The 20925-nt window shown below is 43.3% G+C and overlaps 5 protein-coding genes across 6 annotated transcripts; 2 read left to right on the top strand and 3 right to left on the bottom strand.

Moving 5' to 3' along the window:
• Nucleotides 1-146: 146 nt before the first annotated feature.
• Nucleotides 147-3588, bottom strand: LOC104448607 (B-box zinc finger protein 22). Its single transcript, XM_010062458.3, has 3 exons — nt 3083-3588; nt 1732-2166; nt 147-753 (listed from the first exon to the last, which is right to left on the bottom strand). Exons 1-3 carry the CDS (start codon nt 3263-3265, stop codon nt 481-483), a joined length of 891 nt encoding a protein of 296 aa, XP_010060760.1. The 5' UTR covers nt 3266-3588; the 3' UTR covers nt 147-480.
• Nucleotides 3589-5144: 1556 nt separating this feature from the next.
• On the bottom strand, nt 5145-7712 carry LOC104448608 (NADH kinase). The gene is made up of 5 exons (XM_010062459.3): nt 7316-7712; nt 6880-7125; nt 6694-6774; nt 6024-6175; nt 5145-5940 (listed from the first exon to the last, which is right to left on the bottom strand). Exons 1-5 carry the CDS (start codon nt 7547-7549, stop codon nt 5514-5516), a joined length of 1140 nt encoding a protein of 379 aa, XP_010060761.2. The 5' UTR covers nt 7550-7712; the 3' UTR covers nt 5145-5513.
• An 807-nt stretch (nt 7713-8519) lies between these two features.
• Nucleotides 8520-12176, top strand: LOC104448609 (zinc finger BED domain-containing protein RICESLEEPER 1-like). The gene is made up of 4 exons (XM_010062460.3): nt 8520-8687; nt 9461-11455; nt 11552-11614; nt 11719-12176. The coding sequence occupies exons 2-3, from the start codon at nt 9487-9489 to the stop codon at nt 11602-11604; spliced, it is 2022 nt and encodes a 673-aa protein (XP_010060762.2). The 5' UTR covers nt 8520-8687; nt 9461-9486; the 3' UTR covers nt 11605-11614; nt 11719-12176.
• Nucleotides 12177-12600: 424 nt separating this feature from the next.
• Nucleotides 12601-15785, bottom strand: LOC104448610 (trifunctional UDP-glucose 4,6-dehydratase/UDP-4-keto-6-deoxy-D-glucose 3,5-epimerase/UDP-4-keto-L-rhamnose-reductase RHM1). Its single transcript, XM_010062461.3, has 3 exons — nt 15588-15785; nt 13478-15038; nt 12601-13392 (listed from the first exon to the last, which is right to left on the bottom strand). Exons 2-3 carry the CDS (start codon nt 15023-15025, stop codon nt 12940-12942), a joined length of 2001 nt encoding a protein of 666 aa, XP_010060763.2. The 5' UTR covers nt 15026-15038; nt 15588-15785; the 3' UTR covers nt 12601-12939.
• A 1644-nt stretch (nt 15786-17429) lies between these two features.
• Nucleotides 17430-20877, top strand: LOC104448611 (bidirectional sugar transporter SWEET2). 2 transcript variants are annotated; one of them, XM_039315934.1, is made up of 7 exons: nt 17430-17921; nt 18575-18651; nt 18738-18954; nt 19064-19222; nt 19331-19450; nt 19591-19723; nt 20377-20877. In XM_039315934.1, exons 1-6 carry the CDS (start codon nt 17904-17906, stop codon nt 19702-19704), a joined length of 705 nt encoding a protein of 234 aa, XP_039171868.1. In that variant the 5' UTR covers nt 17430-17903; the 3' UTR covers nt 19705-19723; nt 20377-20877. The 2 variants fall into 2 exon arrangements, with proteins under 2 accessions (XP_039171868.1, XP_010060764.2); XM_010062462.3 differs by having other exon boundaries at nt 17432-17921; nt 18615-18651.
• The last annotated feature ends 48 nt before the right edge of the window (nt 20878-20925 follow it).

Genomic DNA, 20925 nt, shown 5'->3' on the forward strand with positions numbered 1-20925 from the left:
AAGGGCTTCACATCAGAGGAATGAAAGTTTCACGTCATATGGTCATCGCTCAAATCATTGTCTGCAATCCGACGGACTGCACCACCATACGTCCGTGATTTTTGCATTCACCACCATCCACTTACCATGGCAGTCCTCTGCGCTCGGAACGGCGAAAATACCATTTATTGAGATTGAATTTACTTTCTCCAGCATACAACCTGAGTCATTACAGTACAGCAAACTGGAACTAATGCTATCCATGAGTTCTTGCCCGAAATTTCACTTCGGCCTTACTCGGTCCGTCATACCATCTTGAGATATCTACTTGACCTACTACAGAAGTTGGGAAGCTTTAAACTGTCAGCGATAAGACATAATGAGACTACTGAAATAAGTTTAAGAAGGCACGCCACAAAAGTAAATCCAACCCCACACCCCCCTCCCCTCCCTTTTTCTTCTTTCTTTCTCTACAGGACCTGATTGTGCTGAACCCATGGCCTAAGATTGTCTTCGGCGTTTTATGCTGCGATCATTTCTTTGACACAGGAAATCATTCTCTGGTGCGGAAGATATATCGGGAACATAAACAGCAGCATCCAGTTGACGCCGAGCACTTTTTGGCCAGTATAAACCTGAAGCTGTAGGAGGTGAAGACATCTGAGGCACAGCCCAATAAGCATCTGGAACCTGGCCCAAGCACTCGTCAACTGTTTCTTCAGAACTTCTCATGATTGAGGAGCAATCAGAGTCTCCAAGCTTGCCACTGTCTGCCTGGAAGACCTCATCAAAACAACAGAATATTACGGACCGTGTCAGCCTTTATTTTTGTGCATACTGAGAGTTGCAATAGTATTGTTAGTGACAGATAACTCCGTCCCTGCATGACTCAGATGTGAAATGGCTGAAGTACATCAAGATTCAAGACCAAAGAGCACCTGATTCTTTCTTCCTTCCTTTTTCTCCTTTTTTCTATTAAAAGGTAGATATGGAGTCAAATTTTAGGACTGGAACAATAGACCCTATTGATGTTCGTCTAGCTGGACCACTGCTACAACAATCTCTCACCTCTCAACCACTCAATTCAAATTATTTTTAGGAGAACTGCTCATCCCATCTCAAAGTAACAGGCAGTTTTCCAAACACCTACAGAGTGAAAAAAAAAAAAAAAAAAAAAAAAAACCCACATCTAGAACTTTCAATGGAATAATACACAAGTGCATTTATCTCCACTAATCTCAAGCATGAAAGCAAGAAGACAACCGAACGCAAATTAAAAAAAAAAAAAAAAAAAAAAAAAAAAAAAAAACACCAGATAAATAACTGAAACAAACAGAAATTTGACCTCATTGCGCACAAGAATAAATTCAAATGCAACGCGGCTTGACCTGAAATTTTGACTCGGCTTTACATGAACCAAATTTCAAAAATGATAGATAAATTGAAAATGACAAATTGTAGCAGGAGACATCATACGAAAATGATGAACTGCCAAAAAATTCCACCTTCTTGCAAGACTAGCAGCATCTTTTGCTCATGTAACATGAAGGTAAGAACATGGATCAAACAATAACGTGAATAACCCACCCAATGGTGGACCGAGAAATTGAGGTTCTGCCATCGATCCCACCAGAAGCACAACCCACCCACAACAAATGGAACACATCAAAACATTGGCATTGATTGTGGAGAATCAACAAAATCACCTGAACAGTGACAGGAAACACGGAAAACAATTGGCAGAACACACACCTTAGACGATCCATTGCCCATGAAGCTGAAACTTTGGTTAAAGTCGCTGAACCCAAGAAGTTCATCTAGGTGCCACTGTGGCATGCTTGATGCTGCAGAACCCCCAGAAAATGGCAACTTAGCATTTATCAAGCTTCCAACGCCATCAGTGTGTACAGATGGAATATCGTTGTACTCATTATGTGATGGCAATTGGTTGCCTCCATTTGACAAAGAAGAAGACTTTGATTTCATTTCAGAGATCTTTTCCCCAGGCCGTGAATTTATCGAAGAAGAGGAGGGATGAGGCTCAGTAGGTTCAAGACCCACTGTCACTCCAGTAAGAAGAAACCTCTGATGAGCAGACACATATGTATTCGCTGTGTGTATGGTTATATCACATTTCCTACAGAGTAATGCTCGATCCTCTAGACAAAAGAAAAATCCAGCCGTCTCCTGTCAAGAGAATGCACATTGCATCAATTAAATTTGACAAAGAAAATGCTCCCTTTTTCATTTAAAAGACATCCAAGAAGTGAAAATTGCGAATCAAGCTGACGTCGTGGCCATGCCATCTTCAAAAGGAATGGAAATTACATCAACTTTCCCCACAGGATGCATAAAACCTCTCTTCTTCTAACATATAGAGAGAAGATTACATCCTCTTTATATCCACACATGAAATACTATTTGGCAATCAGAGACTCACTCAATGGATGAGAACTGATCATTCATCAAATGAATAAACCAGTTGGCAATCCTTCTGTGTAGAGGGGACAAAAAGCTTATAGAGCTGAACATTTCAGCTGAGCTGAAACTACATCTTTTGATCTGCGAATGACAATGTTCAAATGATTTATGTATGGCACACAGCCTGCGTCACAAATTTGTTACGCGGGCAGCCTCCAGTCACCTTGACATAGGTAGTCATAATTTGAAAATTTGACCAGCCACCCAAATCAAGGGTGATGGGCATCAATTGCGTGAGAAAACATTACACGCCGCATTATTTACAAAGAATTCACTTTTAATAAATGATGAGAAATTTTCAAAACGTGCTCCTAATTAACAGATTTCATCTTTTCTCTTTTAAATTTCTAATCAAATTAATGAAATTAATGAATTAAGAATTTCCAGAGTACTTTGCCACCAGTCAGCTACAAAACAATCCATAATCTGTCAATCCCTCCATCGGGAGATCGTCATCGGAAAGAAGAAGCACAGACCGCGAGAACTACCCAGAAGTTAACAAAGACAAACGCAAGAAACAGACAAATCATTCGTCACCAAAAATTCACCGAAGAACACCCCCCAAAAAAAAAAAGAAAGAAAAACCGATTCAGCCCAAAAAAAAAGAAGCGAGAGAGGATACCTGGCAGATATCGCACTTGGGCATCTGGGAAGCGGAGGTGGAGAGAGGGACGCGCTGGTGCTTGCTGGCGAGCTTGTTGGCGGCGTGCACCTTCTCGTCGCAGGCCCAGCAGAGCGCCGCCTCGTCGGCGCAGCAGAGGACGCTCGCCTCCGCCGCCTCGCACACGTTGCACTGAATCTTCATCTCCCCCACCCCAACCCCAACCCCACGCACATACACACCCGACGCAACCACCCGCGACCGGAAATTTCTCGCAACCGCCTCTCGCCGCCGCCAAAGATGAGGAATTTTCTATAGAGAGAGAGAGAGAGAGAGGAGAGAGAGGAGGAGCTAAGGAAGGAATCTAGGGATTCTGCGGGAGAGGGAGGTGAGATATTTCGGAGTCGCGGGAATTTAATGCGCGTCAAAGATGGAGCAGCAGACGAGTGGAAGGAGTGGAGAGGGTTTAAGGCGACGGGGGGAAGGTGAGAGCTGACCGCAAGAGGGGAAAGGGGGAAAAGTGGGATTCTCTCCTTTTTTGCGGGGTTCCTTTTGGAAGAAAAGGTGGTGTGTGGGGCGGGGAGAATATAAAAAAAATGATTTTGGGGGAGAAGGTGGTGGGGGATATTTATTTTTCTTTTTCGAGGGTGTGGAGGCGGAGGGGTGGACACGTGGGCGGTTTTGAAAGTCATGTGTCGCCGGCGCAGGAGACCGCCCTCGCTGTCTCTCCGGGGGCTCCCAAAAAAAAAAAAAAAAAAAGGAAATCGTTGGTCCTCCAATGATCAGGCGACCGCTAGGCACGCGGGACCTGGAGATCGGATCACGTTTCACAGTGTCCTAACGCATGCTGGTCAGAGGCTAATCCCACCCGTTTATTTTTATTTTTTTTTAGACAAAGTAAATGTAAAAATGATCTTAGATTTATCAATGTTAATTCAATTCTAAAGTTTCTAATTTAACTTATTTTGCCCTAAATTCGTCCTTCTAATCAATTTCCGGATAAATTTTCTAATTTAACTTATTTTGCCCTAAATTCGTCCTTCTAATCAATTTCCCGATACAGGCAACACTCACGTAGACAAATTTTACCATTTAAAAAAAAAATTCTTTGAAAAAGAAAAAATCATAAAAAAAAATTTAAAAATATTATAAAAAGTATCAACATTAACCAGCTGTCCACGTCATTGATTTTTCACCAATTCTTTGATTAAAAGATTTAGAACTATTCATTTAATTAAAAAAGTTTAAAATTGAATTAACATCCGAAAAATAAAACTTCTAACATGTTTGGTAATCATCTTTGTTTTTGTTGATGATCTAATGGTGGTGTTCTACAAAGGTGAGATAAGATTTCACTGCCAGACCATTTTAGAGGGCATTTCACCGCTAAGGCAAGGCTAAAACCTAATCCGGATAAGACTCGACCTGTTTCTAGCTGGCATCCGTGACTCTTTTAAGTCATGGCTTACGTCCACTTGGCCTCGTTGGGGTAATTAACTGCTGGAATGAATCCATGGGGGCACCTAAAGCACATGAGAGTTATGCTAGTAGATCGCAGCTTGGTTTTGTAATCTTGGGGTCCACAGCGTTGCCAAGTGCTGGCTGGTGTTAGATCTTCGAATCGCCTGTAAAACGAACACGATTGCAAAGAGGACATTCCAGGACTGTACCCGGAACAGTAAAGACATCGAGTGGTCCGCTTTGCACGAAAATAAAGAGTTTCTCAATGCAGTGGGCCTCCATGTCACGATGTCCAGAAAGGCGCAATTACACGAATGGAGCAACCCCCCACGTGAACATTCAGTCAGTCCAGTACATGGAGCAAATGCTAGAACTCAGCATGATTTTCAGATGGGAGGTATGGTGGGAAGAAAATACCTACCTGGAGTTGGGAGAGAGGGGCTTGGGCCTCACTATATTTTACCAATTGCTTCTGAGACTAGTCTCAAAGTTCACAACTATATTTATTGCCACAGTCCAGAAATTCCAGCAAAATTTCAATCCCAGTCCCATTATTGGACTTAAATGGTAAAAGGCAGATCCAACATCAAGGCAAAACTGCCCACCGGCCAACACCGATCAATTCAAACATATGCTTATCCAAGTAAGGAAGACCATCAGGTGCCATCACAACAACAGATGGCCTGAAAGGTAACGAGTCCAAACGATGCTGACCATTTCTGAATGCTTAGAATAGGCACTAGAAAACCATGAGAACTGCATAAACTACTCCAGCATCGTAAGATCCGAATGCACATTAGGAACTGTGATTAATAATCAACTTCAAAAAATTTCAACTTCTTTAGTTCTAGCTCTTGTCAACAAAGCATTTTAATAAGCAGCCCACAGCTGGGAAGCTGTCCCCTACCCATATATCACTCTTCCAGCGGCACATGACTTGGGAGCATAACTAGACACAGGTACAAGAGACATCAACCTATTCACGTGTTATTTACAGGCGAGATACTTTCAGTTTCTCTGCATCAGAAGTCCGCCTAATCGGAAGTACTCTCTTTTCTAACAAACGAGGAGGCAAGTAGACTTTTAGAACCGGGGCCTTGGAAGAAGATATTTCAAGTGTGTCCTCATCCTTAACTGTGTAACACACGTTACAGCCATCAATGTATATCACACCTTCTTTGCCAAACCATGCAACTTCCATGTTCTGGTCGGGATTGAGAAATCCATGCATCAGATTAGAAGCTGCTCCGGGTGAAATAGGCTCTCTTACCATGTACTGAAGGTCCCGAGATAAAATGGGCATTTGGTATCCGCCGGCTGAGAGCATTGCCGCCGTTGATCCAGCAGCAGTCGAGACTCTGAGACCACTTGATCGGCAGTTCACTGCAGGGGAACATGACTGGCCATTCCTTTTGATTCTGTAAACAAGTAGTTGACATTTAGATAGTGAACATGACCAACCAAAATGAGAGTCATAAGCACATTGCATAGCACCCCTGACCTGAATGAGAATCGTGAGACCGCTGCTGGACATTGATGTGCAACTAGTACATCATTGAGAGCATATGTTGACAGCGGTGCTGAGTTCACACAGATTGATATCCTCGATAGTTCAGATGGTTGTAGTTGACCCTCAAGAATGTCATCTAGTATCTGGAAGAGATCTTCCAATCATTAAGACAGATCTCACGGTCAAACTGTACATGAAGGCTGTCGAGTTTCGTTGGACATACAACACAGTGTAGTGACCAGATTCTACCATATCAAACATGACTTTCAAACTCGTATATTTACTTTGCTTGCGTACATTCCCATGATACTATACTGGCATCAGCATCATTTTAACCGAGATTAATGATAAATATCTACCTAAGAAAGCCAGCGGAGCAAGAACTCTGAAATCTTAAACCTAAGACAGGCAGGACCAAGCTAGGGACTTGAGCATTGCCGATGCCAAATGCATATACCATTACGTTGTCACACATTAAAATCCCTCCCTTTATAGCAGAAGATCCGGTACTCTAGCACATATAATCTCATTGACACAAAAGTTGGCATAAGATTGTGTCCTGGCGCAACTACACTAGAAGTTTTCACTCATCTACAGAAGATGGAAAAGTAAATTGGTCTACAAAATTCCTACTTTTGGATAGAGATATATGACACCTTACTTGCTCGAAATTATCGACAGTTGCTGCACAGAGGAAGCCGGTGCTTCTCGTTGCATCATATTGATTACCAAACTCTTCAACCTGCAGAGAAGCAATATCATAATTCATGGATGCTTTCATTTCTCATCGCTTAAACACTCGGCCAAACCACAAAAAACACAAGCAAATCGAACAAACCGAGAATACCTCAGCAACTTGCGTAGGATCGGAGTTCACGCCGAGAAGCGGAATGGAGTCGTCCACGAAATGGCTGGCGTGCAACAGAGTGCCGTCGCCGCCAACAGTGACGACCATGTCCACGTTCCGTATCGGCTGGGACACATTGTCGCGCAAGATGGGCTCCCAGTCGACGAGCTTCCGCCGCAGCACGTTCTGGCAGAACCGTATGGCCTCGCGGTGCACCTTGCTCCTGCTGTCCAGATGATGTAGGATCTGGAAAAATTTCATCGGACAAACCCACGTCACATAACGTCGGAAACATAAATATTGTACCCAGATTGCCCATAACTCGCCCAGCGTCAAAATACGAAAGTCTGGCGGAATCGACCGATCGATTCCGTATATTTCGTTGAGAGATTTCGTCGAACAGTTGGAGCGCAAGAGAGAGGAGTGGACGGAGGACCTGAGGGTTGGCGATGCGAGGGAGACCGTGGGACTGGGCGGCGACGGCGTAATCGTCCAGGGGCTTCAGCAGCAGCAGCAGCTGCAGCTTCCTCCTCACCATCTTCTTCTGCTCCTTCTTTCCTCTCTCGATCTCTCTCGCGGCTCCGTCGCGAGCATTGGCGGTGTCGCTCGAGCTCGATTTATGCGAGAAAACATTGGCTACGAGCCTACGTCTAATGTGCCAACGCAACATATAGGAAGGGCCGTAAGGAAGCGACGCGTGTCCGAAGTGGGCCCCAATTTCAGACTCTCTTTCTTCTCTCTCCTCTGTTCACTTGTTCAGCGATTCCAGCAACGTCATTCGGCAACGGCGGACGACGGGTTTCGATGGAACTGCGGCGGCTAAGAGCTTCGGAGGAGGGCGCCGGGCCGTGCGGCAACTGCAGGCCCGCCAGGTCAACACCGTGTTCTGCGCGGCCGACGCGGCTTTCCTCTGCCCGGCCTACAATGCCGGCGTCCATGGCGCCAACAAGCGAGCGTGGATGTGCGAGGCCTGCGAGCGCACGCCGGCAGCCTTCGCGTGCACCGCCGACTCCGCCGCCGCCGCCGCCCTGTGCGACGTGGTCGTTCAGTTGCCAACCCCCTCGCCGGCCGCCACGTGCGAGTCCCTTTACGGACCTTCTTCGACGCGGCCGCTGCTGCTGCCGCTGCCGCCGGGCCCGTTGCGACGGGTTCCGTCCCTCGCTTCTCTTCGGCTTCTCCGAGTTGCTCCGTTAATCCCCCCGGTTCATTCCACGAACCCAGGCCCAGTGGACCGGCCAGCCCTCTTTTTCCCAGAGAAAGATTAACCTATTGGGATGTTAAACGAGTGTGTTGGGGTTGGGGATTAGTTGCTATTGATTGAGATGTTTGAAATTAATTTTTATTAAGAAGTTACTAACCAGGACGGAAGAATTTAGTAAACTCAGACAAAGAACTGCATTTCCCCGTGCATTAAATTTAATATCCTTTTGATCTCTACACGCATAATGTGTAGAGTTTAATTTCCTTTTGATCTCAAGGTCCAGCAATCCACCCTCGGATTCGGACCCGAACCTCGGCGGGTGGTTGGATTTGGCCAATGTCCAAAACCCACCCGGGTCCGTATCCGGGTTGCTCCACCTTTTCTTTTCCTTTTCCCCGTATTCTCCGGATCGTATTAAACCCGGGATCCGGTTTCCGGTCGACCGGCCGAGAATACCAACCAATCCCCATCTCCTCATCGTCCGGCTCGGATCTTACCCAAAACCAGTCCATTTCCCCGACCCCCTAACCCTAAACTCTGCCGGATCCTCCGATCGGACTCCGGACCAGCCGCGAGCAGCTCCCGCTCCCGCTCGGGTTTTTCGCCGGTAAGACCCGCCTCTCTCTCCTCGTGCATTCGCGTCTTACGTTCCGATTACGCGCGTTCTGGTCGTGTTCTGGCCACCCCCCCCACCTTTCCTCCGAACCGTGTCCTGACCCACCTTGAAGAACCTGTCGAGATGTTTAATTTGAGGTCGAGAATTACGTTGTCGGTTGATTGAGTGCTTCGTGCAGTGACTGGTGTGGTGGAAGATTGGTTCAAGTCATTGGCTGGGCTTGCTTTTTATTTGGATTTTCTTGCCACCCATGTGCTGAATTCTGGTCATTTTAGGACATGGAGTTAAAATAGTGCATGGCTTGCATGGTGTAGCTTAGCTGTTGTATGTTTCTCGACGGAGTCGATAATTCCGGCGTGGGTTCTGGATCATGTCGATGAATTTTCGCCATCTCTCGAGTAACATCAAATGCATATGATTGGGTTATATTCCCAGTGTAGAGTGTTTTATGCATTGGTGTGGATTTAGCCTTTTAGGACTTGGCCAATCAGTGTCTCTCTTTTTCCATCTCTTCGTTGGCCTTCTAGTCCTGTATGTATGTGCAGTTCATGTGCTATTACAAGAGTTATCGCATCATCTTTAGAAAGGAATTGTGGTTTCCTGTGGAAAGGTTGCATTAATGTGTTTCGAGAATTGCATGTCGTATTTTTTGTGTTAATTTTGATGTGAAGGTGATGAAAAATCTGTGAATAGGAATCATAGGAGAGATTTTTCTTGCTGCAAAAGGGATCTATGCATCACTCATATGGTTTGACGCTGTGCAGCTTTTGGCTCATCTTGACCTGATGCAATGGAATTATCAAATGATTCAGCTATCAAGAAACCAAAAAGGTTGACGTCTGTTGTTTGGAATCATTTTGAACGCATCCGAAAGTCCGATATATGTTATGCTGTTTGTCTACACTGTCAGAAGAAACTCAGTGGATCAAGTAATAGTGGAACAACACATTTGAGGAATCACTTGATGCGATGCTTGAAACGATCTAACTACGACGTGTCTCAACTGCTTTCAGCAAAAAGAAGGAAAAAGGAAAGCACGCTTGCCCTCGCTGGCATTAGCTATGACGAGGGACAGAGAAAAGAAGATTTTGCTAAGCCTCTGGCTTTAAAGTATGATCACGAGGTGAAGCGTGATGAAATCATTAGTCTTGGAAGCAGTAAGTTTGATCAAGATCGCAGTAGGCTTGATCTTGCCCGTATGATCATTTTGCATGGTTACCCTCTGGCCATGGTTGACCATGTTGGATTTAAAGTATTTGTCAAGAACATTCAGCCACTATTTGATGTAACATCTGATGGTGCTGTTGAGAATTCCTGCATGGAAATCTACGGAAAAGAGAAGGAGAAAGTGCGTTTGGCATTAAATAATCTGCAAGGCAGAATCAATGTCAATATTGAAAAGTGGTTCTCAATAGAAAATGCTGAATATTTGTCTTTGACAGCAAATTACATTGATGAGGATTGGAGGCTGAAGAGGAAGATTCTTAATTTTGTTACACTCGATTCTTCTCACACGGAAGATATGCTTTCAGAAGTAATTATCAATTGCCTAATGGAATGGAATGTCGACTGTAAGTTGTTTGCTGTGACATTTGATGATTGTTCCACTGACGAGGGTATTGTCATGAAAATTAAAGAGCAGATCTCTCAGAGCAAGCCTCAGTTGAGTGCTGGTCAATTATTGGATGTTCGTTCAGCTGCACACGTTGTGACTGACATCGTGCAAGATGCAATTGAAGCGCTGCGAGAGGTGACACGTAAGATTCGTGGAAGCGTGAGATATATTAAGAGTTCAAAGGTAAATCAAGAGAAGCTCAATGATTTTGCTCAACAAGTTGGAATTAATAGCCCAAAGAGCCTGGCACTTGATTGCCCAGTTCGATGGAACTCAACATATCTCATGGTTGAAGCAGCATTAGAGTATAGGGGTGCGTTTTCTCTTTTGAAAGAGCACGACCCCTTGTACACATCTGCTTTAAGTGACACAGAATGGGAATGGGCGAAGACTGTTTGTGGATATTTGAAAGTTTTGTATGAAATTGCTATTGTCCTTTCGAGCAACAGATGTCAAACTGCGAATGTCTACTTCCCAGAGATTTGCCATGTACACATCCAGTTGATTGAATGGTGCAAGAATCCTGATGACTTCATTAGTAACATTGTGCAGAAGATGAAAACTAAGTTTGACAAATACTGGAATAAATGTAGTTTGTCTTTGGCTGCCGCAGTCATTTTAGATCCACGATTCAAGGTGAAGTTGGTCGAGTATTACTACTCTCAGATATATGGCAGTACAGCTCTGGATAGAATAAAAGAGATATCTGATGGGATTAAACAATTGTTCGATGCATATTCTATATGCTCCTCATTGGTTGATCAAGGTTCAGCTTTACCTGGCAGCAGCTTGCCCAGTATGTGCAGTGACTCTAGAGATAGACTGAAGGGCTTTGACAAGTTCCTCCATGAGACATCTCAGAATCAAAGTGGGGTATCTGACTTGGACAAGTACTTGGAAGAACCAGTCTTTCCTCGTAATTGTGATTTCAACATCTTAAATTGGTGGAAGGTTCACACTCCTCGCTACCCTATATTGTCCATGATGGCACGAGATGTTTTGGGCACCCCCATGTCAACTGGCGGTCTGGAATCAACATTTACTAGTGGGCCCAGAATGCTTGATCAAGTTCAAAGTTCACTTGACCCAGATATCCGTCAAGCATTGATTTGCACGAGAGATTGGTTGCAGATGGAATCAGAAGGTTTGCTCATTGCTAACTTGTTTTTACACCTGCGCAAGTTCTTTGTTTCTCATTCAAGCATGCCCATTTCAATGTTTTGCATTTTTTTCATGTCAGAGCTCAAGTCATCCACAAGCCAGGCTATAGCCCTTTACGTTGAAGCAACTTAGTTTGTTAAAGGTATGCCTATGTAACTTGCAATTTTGGCCTGTCCTTTGGTACTTATGTTCACCTACGATTTGCATGGTGATTGATTTGTATGATATGTCTGATTTGTTTTGCAGTGTCGATGGATCTCATCACCTCATTTGAGTTGCTTGTCCTGACCTGCTGGGTGTAACCAGTGCTGTCAAGTCAAAGAAAACCTTAATCTCTTCTTGCATGTCCATAGCGTATAGTAAAAGCCTTGAGTTTGCTGTTGCATTTCCTTGTCCATATAGTCAAGTGTATATTTTGACTTACGCTCATTGCTACGCAGTTTCTAGGAATCCTTGAAGAATCTTTGATTCATGAAAGAAAGAACACCTTCTTGATCCTTAGAAGTTTAGCTATGCTGAGATCTAGTAGTTCGATGTCTAGATTCTGACAAGATGTCAGAAGCTTTTGATCATCTTCATTTGGAGATTTTCTTCAGATGATCCCGCGTTAGAAGGATGAGAAATTGGTCAATTTATATAAAAGGATGAGAGATTCATTGCCTTCTGTCATATCTGTGAATAAGAATACTCCCTTTCATCTTCAATTTATGGGGCTTCAACAACTATAAGATGAGCTACAAAAGGCGTTTCCGTTCATCTACCACGTACTCCCACAAATTTTGCCATCGAGTTGCCAAGTTTCATTTTACAGGTCAATCCCGTCTTCTTTTAAATGATGTGCTGGGTAGATCCCACATTGCATTGTGGCAGTCGACCTGATCTTGGATGTGCAACGAGTCGAGATATGATGGATTGTGCAGCATCTCATACCATTTTCATCTTATCTCCCTCAAGGGAACGGAAAAACGGTTCTACTCAATAATTTTGCAGTTGAATGAAAGCAATGAGGGATGCATGGAACTGAAGATGGAGCTTCTTTCTGTTTGCATTTCCAATAGTCGACCACCATATACTTTCCTACTAAAAATTGCAGTATGGAGACTGTTTGGAGAACAACGACACCAAACATTGATTAAGACAGAAAAATGTCCCTACCATACATTGTAGTACGCTAAGTACATAGGATGACACACAGGATGAACGCTCAAAAAATGGTTAAATCTTATTAAAATACAATGTGGCATCTCCAAAGTCAGCTTCTACCACCGTCACATGGGGTGAGCTAGAATCAAATAAACAGAGAAAGAACTCCCTAACAGATTCAACTTCAATTTCTTTGACAGGAGGAGCACCTGATGCTGATAATTACGAACAACGATAACTCTAAAGAAAGCTAAAAGAAGTGTAAGAGGCCGTTTCGTGTAACTTAAGCAGGAAACCGATCCGGATACCTACCCTGAAAGCCAGTTACTCCGTGACATTTTTCTTGTTTGGCTCGAATACGTACTTGATGAGCGAGTCCTTGATTGATAGCAAGTCGGGGAACTCGTTCTTCAATTTGGTCGCATCCAACTCGTTGTTGCTTCGCGGGGCGACGATCACCTGCGCTTGCTCTTCCAAAGTAAAGTTAACCCACTGGAAATCAGGGTCAATGTAGCTCTTGTACATCTCCAGGATCTCATTGTGGCTCACAGCTCCGGGGTTCGTAAAGTTCCATATACCCCTCAGGTTCCGCTTCGCCATCTCTATGGAAACTGGGAGGACTTCGTCCAAGACGGTCATGCTATTGGGGATGTTAACCACCTTGTTGTAACGAGATATCTTGGTGATGAAATTGCGGGGGTTGTTGAGGTCCGACGAGATAGGCATACGGACTCTGAGGGTACAGACATTGTCATACTCCTTCAAGAGCTCTTCCACCTGATTAAGAAGAAGAGGCGATATAAATCATCAGCTTCCCGATGGCATTTTGCAAATTGGAAAAGAAATTCTGAATATAACTCACCATGGCCTTGGTTTTGGAGTAAAAGGAGCCAGTGAAATTGGGCTTGTCCTCTTCCTTAAAGCCAATGCCAGAGCCCTCTGGATGGGAAGCATCGTACTCAAATATACAGCCGGTGGCAAAGTTAATCACAAGGAGTCCATGTTCCCGGCAGACATCAGCCAATGTCAGCGTTCCGGCGACATTTGTGCGGATTGTTTCAGTTTTGTGGGATTCACACCAATCGACATTGGGTCTACCAGTCACGCCAGCAGCATTAAAGACATGCGTCGGTTTAACATTTGCAATGTCTGCCAAGAGCTGTGACCGGTCCTCGAGACGCCCTCTTCCATATTCAAACGGAATCCCTTGCATCTTGCAGAGCTTTCCAAGTAAGCCCCCAATCCAGCCACTTCTACCATAAATCAGGAACTTGAAGGATGGTTTCTCGCCTGAAACTGCCATGTTGGTCTGATCAGAATTAGATGGAAGAGGCAATGCTTCGCCTTCTTCAGGCCCATCATAATGCCTCTCGACCCCACCAGCCATCATCAACATCCTCGGATGAGGAAGCAGAGCGCCAGAGACATCTCCCCACCAGTCAGGATTCTTGACGTACCACTCCATGGTCCTCTTCAGCCCTTCTTCCCAACTAGTCCGTTCAGACCAACCCAAGTTCTTCAGCTTCTCATCATCCAAGAAGTACCTCTGATCATTGAACGGTCTATTCTCCACAAACTGGATGCTGATCTCCGGGTTCATGGAGAAAAGCTTGCATATGTCTTTCGCCACATCAATCACCCTCCTCTCCTTCTTTGTCCCGATATTATATACATGACCCACCTCACCTTGGTGTAGAATTACCTCAAAAGCCTCTGCGACATCTTCGCAGTAGAGGTAACTCCTCACATTACAACCATCTCCATGAATTGGAAGAGGCTTTCCTGCCATGGCCAAAAGGATAAACTTCGGGATTGATTTTTCAGGGTACTGATTCGGACCGTAGACATTGTTCCCTCGGGTCGTTATCACCGGTAGCCCATAGGACCTGCCATATGCCATGACGAGCATTTCTGCTCCAGCTTTCGTTGCAGAGTAGGGGTTCGTAGGGAGAAGTTGAGAGGCCTCATGGTTTCCTACAACAGCATCCTCATCTGTCTCTCCATAAACTTCGTCGGTGCTGACATGGATGAACCTCCTAATCTGGCCAGTGACCCTACATGCCTCTAGAAGGACATGAGTGCCATAAATGTTGTTCTTGGTGAACTCAAAGCTATTACCGAAAGAATTGTCGACATGGGTCTGGGCGGCGAAGTGCATTATCGTATCAATGGATTCTGTTATGAGGAGATGGTTGACAAGGTCCGCGCTGGCAATGTCTCCCTGCACAAACTTGAAATTGGGGGCGGATTTAGATGGGAGGAGGTTTTTCAGGTTCGAGCAGTAATCGAGCTTGTCAAGCACGACAATCTTGTACTCTGTAAAGTTGCGAGTGAGCCGATTGGCGACATGGCATGCTATGAAACCAGCAGCCCCGGTAATGAGAATGTTTTTGGGGGTATAACTCGTCATCTCGATGCAGATTCTGCAGAAAAGGAGGAAAATGAAATACAGAACCGGAAGTCTGATCAGTAACATAAACAAAAAAAAACGATCTTTATCTAACTACATTAATCCCTGCCTGCTAGCAGACATTTCCAGCAAAACAAGCTGCCAAAAGTAGGAACCCAATACAACGATCCCATTAAAACAAGAGAATTTCCAATATTCATCGGCCTGCAAGAACAGATATGCCTCAAGTTTCATCTATCACGAACTTAAACTACTCTAAGAGAAAAACGCGAGACGAATGCCACTACGGGCAGCATCCTCTTTCCAATCAGTTTCCGATGATGCCCTGCATTGCAACAGATCCACGCACACACAACAAGCGGGGACCTCGAGAAACTCGAAACTCGCAAAAGCCGACCAACGGGAGCAGGCACAACACTAACAATAATCTCCACAGAACCACCAAACCAAGACGAACCCAACATTTCCCCGACCAAACCGGACGAACCCAACATTCCCTCATCAAACCGAAACGCCAAAAAGCGCTCCTTTCCGCGCATCGGAACAGAGAACCAAGACCCACCGAACAGACGACGCCGCGCGGCACGAACCGGTGATTCCGGCAGCAGCCCCAGAAGAAGGCTTCTCGCGAATTGACTTGGCGGGGATCGGGGGTTTGACCGAAGATCAATGCCTGATCGGGCGGCGGGTGCAGAGGGTCGGGGAGTTGCGGAAGCGAGGAGAGAGAATCATCGAATTTCGGAAGAGGGAAAGCAGGCGGACTTGCGGGGCCGCCTACTTTTATACGCCCTCGTCCGGGGCCGGTCGTACGAGACATTCACGGAAGGCCGTCGGACGCTCCGAAATGACGGATTTGCCCCTCGGATTGGCTTCTTAGGAAATCGCGCCCGGCGTGGTGGTTGTCGAACCGAAAATGTTCGGGCGGGAAAATCATTCGGGTTACCAACGGACCCCGTTTGGCCCGCTTCGTATGAATTGTCGAATCGAATCGGGCCCCGGCGCGACCTGGGGATCGATGACTAGTCCTAAATTACAATTTTTTTTTTATCAAAATTGATCAAAAAAACTGAATTAACAAATTGCACGCTTTTAATTTAAGAGTGACTCTTTAAGTCGAATATATAATCATCAATTTTAAGTTTTTTTCTTTTTTGTGCCATTTTTTTTAATAAAGATACTGATAATGCATAACCATAATGATAAATTAGACATTTTCAAGGATAGAACCACCATGTTTGGTGATTAATATTACCAAAGTTAGCACTCATTTCTTGCTTTTAATTTAAGAGTAACTCTTCAAGTTGAATATCCGATCACCAATTTTTTATTATTTCTATTTTTGTATCATTCCTTTTTATAAAGATACAAATATCATATAACCATAATTATAAGTTATATACATTTTCAAGGATAGAACCACCATGTTTGGTGATTAATATTACCAAAGTTCAAACTAAATTCAGGCTTTGATTTAAGAGTTACTCCCCAACTCAAATCTCTCTATATAATAGTGGACTCCCATAAGAGAATTACAATCTCAAACTTTTCAATTAAATTCCACAATAAATCTATGGCAAATTACAATGGTATCGCATCGTATGAGGAAAAAAATCGCAATTCAGAAGTAAACAAAATCTCCAACGCTTTGAATGATAATTCGGTAAATCTCCAACCTTTTCCCAAATATCCCAATTTGTCTTCTCCCTTAAAGAACAAATCTTGAAATGCTCGTAGTTTTTTTTCTCATTTATTTATATTTTCACATGAAGGACGTGTGCTCTAATTCTTTTGGCCGGTGTTAATTGAGTCAACTTGCAGGAGCCACACGAGCGTCCATCCGCAAAACAATGCCTCACCCACCACATCTATCACTTTTGTTCTCGTCTGGTCATTAATTTCCTGGTATCAATATCCTATATTAGGTCAAGCAACCCTTAACGAGGACAACTAACGCCCATCCAAATTTGACTTTTTTCTAATTCAAGTTTTATAAACTGAAAGGTCAGATTATTTAGGTTCACTTCCACCAATCCAGTTTTGCCCCCGGAAACTTTTTACTTTGTTTGGTTTACACTATTTAAAAGTAAAATCTCAAATGCATCTGATTAATTTTGAGAGAGCATGCCCTAAAAATCGACAGAAGAGATGGATCATTTTAGTTGTGTGAAATCGATTCAATTGATATAACAAATCAAGTAATATATGAATCGATATAAACAATTGCTTGAGACTACATTGCGGATTAAGTACGAAATTGAATGGCTTCCAAACTAAAAAAATTCGTCTTAGTTAATTAGCAATTATTACTCTTCTTAATTTTTTTCTATTCAATTATCTTTTTAATTGGTTTGACTAATAGAAAAAGGGAAAATCATAAGGAGAACAGAGTCCAACCCAAAGGCACAGAAATCACAGAACATGATCATTCAGCTACTCGGGAGGGAACCCCATTGAAGCATCTGAAGAAAGCCCTACTGCCTTTGATCAATCGAGGCAGACGTCGTCGTCATCTTCTTCCTTATCCTGTCTGCCTGATGGAGTTGTAGTATAGGTGTAGGGGTCAATTGATGTGGAAAAAAATATCTTATCATTGATTGATGGATTCGATGAGAATGGTGTTACAGCCTCTTTGTTCTTGAAAAGGACAAGATCAAGCATGGCGACAAGATGGGGGGAGCTATTATTGAAAACGCCTATATTTTAATCCCCCTCCACTAACCCACCAAAGGCATATTCTTCAGCATAAAAGGGCTCTTCATTTTCTTGCAGAAAGGCTCCGGCTTGAATGATCCCAACCGAGGAAACCTTGCAAGGTTCATGGGCGTCGAAGGAGCGATGACTCCCGTGCATTTGTATTTCGTCTCCAGAATCTGCAAAGATGCTGCTGGGGCAGCTGGTACTTTTCCCTCTGTCTCTATGCCCCTCTCAAGTTCCTGAACTTCTAGTACTGTGGTTGATTTTTTTCTGGGTTCTTTCTCTATTGTCTTCCTTTCTTTGAAATTGTTATCAGTTCTTGATTTTGCAAGATCACGCGTGTGTAGTTGAGGTCTAAACTGGAAGCTGAATGGAATGCCCTTTTGGCGATCTTAGACTAGGAGATTGATTCCATGAGCTTATTCATCATCTGAAATCACAACAGCTTAAAAAAACTCCCAGCACCCAGATAGAAGAAGAACAAGAAGATGGGTTGAAGGCGAAACTTGTATGTTTAGATTTGCAAAAAAGGGGGTGATACTTACGAAGATTGAGAATCGGGACTTTTTGCTCTCACGTAGAATTGTTTCTTTTACCATTGATGCGAGAGGGTAAAACTTGGGACCTTGATGTTAACCAAAAGCTTGTCTCTGTGAGGACTTTCTAATGCCTGCAACAGAGAGAGAACTCTTGAGGTTACGTGTTCTTCATCTTTGTGCGGCAAGATCATTAAGAAATGCATAAGGATTTGCTGTTTGACTAATGAAGGATTCGCAATACTTTACATTTATTCATAAATATAGATTCGTTTTTTGCATTTTACATGGGAGGGGTTTGATTCACAATTGGTTTCAGCAATATGTTGCGATAGAGCCTGATCAATGCAGTGTTGCAGGAAATATCTTTGCTATTGGCCTCTTCGTGTCCCCAATGTAAGATGCAAGATCACCTACTTCCATTTCACTTTTAAGTCACAAGTTTCTCTATTGAATGTGTTCTTGAATTTCCTAATTTGCAGACCTACATTCAAAAGAATTGTCAGAAACAAATCTACGGAACATTTCTCTGGCTTGCCATACATATATGCCCTCCTAAATTGCTTGATTTGCATGTGGTATGGGTCGCCCTTTGTATCAGACGATAATCTCCTGGTTATGACAGTCAATTCAGCGGGTGCGGTGTTTCAGTTTGTTTACATAATTCTCTTCATAACATTTGCTGACAGAGCAAACAAGGTTAGCCCATCTCTTTTAATTCAAAAAGCACATCTTCCTATCTGCTTGTGCTCGTATTTTCTAAAGTTCTTGGTAGCTTGTGTTAAGAAATCTTTGGTGGTGTTGGCAGGTGAGGATGACAGGATTTCTCCTAGCAATTATTGGTGCTTTTGCAGTCGTAGTTGCTGGAAGTTTGCAAATACCTGAACCTGCCCTGCGAAGGATTACTGTGGGGTCATTGAGTGGTGCTTCGCTCATATCAATGTTTGCTTCTCCGCTTTTTGCAATTGTAAGTTCATTTAGCGACTGGCTTGTATTTTATTTATCCATCAAAGTGGTTGCATTATTTTGGCTAACTTGATATTGAGGATCTTAAATGATTGGACCTCTCTTCCAGAATTTGGTGATCCGTACGAAGAGTGTCGAATTCATGCCCTTCTATCTCTCTCTTTCCACATTCCTGATGAGCACGTCTTTCCTTCTTTATGGATTGTTTAATGATGATGTCTTCATTTATGTAAGCTTCTTAATTTCATTCAACTATTCTTACAGTTATATGTAATGCTAATTTCAGTTTAAAGTTTCCTCTATTCCATTCACTTTGAAATTGAAACTCATTAAACAGAAGCGATCTCACCCTTTTCCCCTACATGTCAGGTTCCAAATGGGATTGGAACTGTCCTGGGTATCACACAATTGGTATTGTACTTCTACTTTAAGCGTAGACCTAAAGATAAGTTGAAGGAACCTTTGGTGGAACCAATTGCATGAGCATTATCGCTTCAAAAAGGTGGAAGTTCTTTTTCAATTTGTTCCATTCATTCTTTTTTATTGGCAAAAGCTGATTCCTACCTCCTGGCAGTATAATTTCTCAATTGATCCTTTCCCACACTGCGCACGTGCTCTAAGTCCTTCTTGGGATGGTTAACATAGTTTGGTCTTGTGAGAGTCCTAGTGTCTTGCTGCTGATCATATCTCTGCTGTGCCAATTTTAGCTAAGGAATTATGACTTTGACTATCTGCGTCCTGTTATGAAAACTGTTGTCCCTGTAGTGTTGGTGCAAATGCTACCTGAGTTGTACTTCCTAAAGTATTCTTTATTTTATTTGGGCAGCTTAGCATAATTTGGAACTTGAAACTGAGTGAGGTAATCTTTTTGATAATTAGCAACAAAAAAAGCTCAAAAAAAAGCTCATGGAATCAATTTGATGATGCAGCGTCAGGGATTTTTTTTTTTTTTTTTTTTTTTGGCTCAAACTGTAACTAGTTGCTGTCCCAGTCAATATTATTACTAAATATTGTTCAGGAGTAAAAGCATTAGTGCTAGAGATTTTTTGGAGGGCACTTGGCACCTGTAATGAGGATTTAACAACTTTGGTCATTCAAGTTAAGCTAAGAAGCATGTCAGCTGTTTGATTTTCTTTGTTTCCTCAGATTGATCAGGACTTGCGCAGAAGTAGTGTATAAGGTGGGTCTCAGCGCCCAAGGTAACTGGCTAATTCACTGCTGGTGAATTCTGCTAGAGAATGCAGTGCCGATCCAGACTGATGCTGTTAAATTGTATTGCCCTGTGGCACGGCTCAACTATAATTAGAACTGCGTCCGTATTGGCAATGGAATATGAAATAAATAAAAAGTTGCCAAAGTGACGGAAGAAAATTAACAGGGCAATCCCGCCTGGAAAAGATTCAATGAAGAAAGATAGCCCAGCAGCATTCAATTATCTTCCACTGGTCAGATGAGAATAGGGCTTCCGTGAGAAGACACTGTGTAGCATATCCATGGAGCTCATTCAGGCACTTTCTTCTAGAATTAGATGTTCTGGAGGAATATAAGCCAGTGAATGACTCAAAAGTGCTTCAGGAAAGTTCTTATTCTGATCAAAATTGTTTCTCTTGAAATGCTTCAAATGAATGAGGTCCAACACCTCCACTCATTTCGTTAGTCTTAAATGCTGTGAAAAGAAACCAAATCCTAGATGCCTCTATAATG

Source organism: Eucalyptus grandis, chromosome 6, assembly GCF_016545825.1.
Source record: "Eucalyptus grandis isolate ANBG69807.140 chromosome 6, ASM1654582v1, whole genome shotgun sequence".
NCBI lineage: Eukaryota > Viridiplantae > Streptophyta > Magnoliopsida > Myrtales > Myrtaceae > Eucalyptus > Eucalyptus grandis.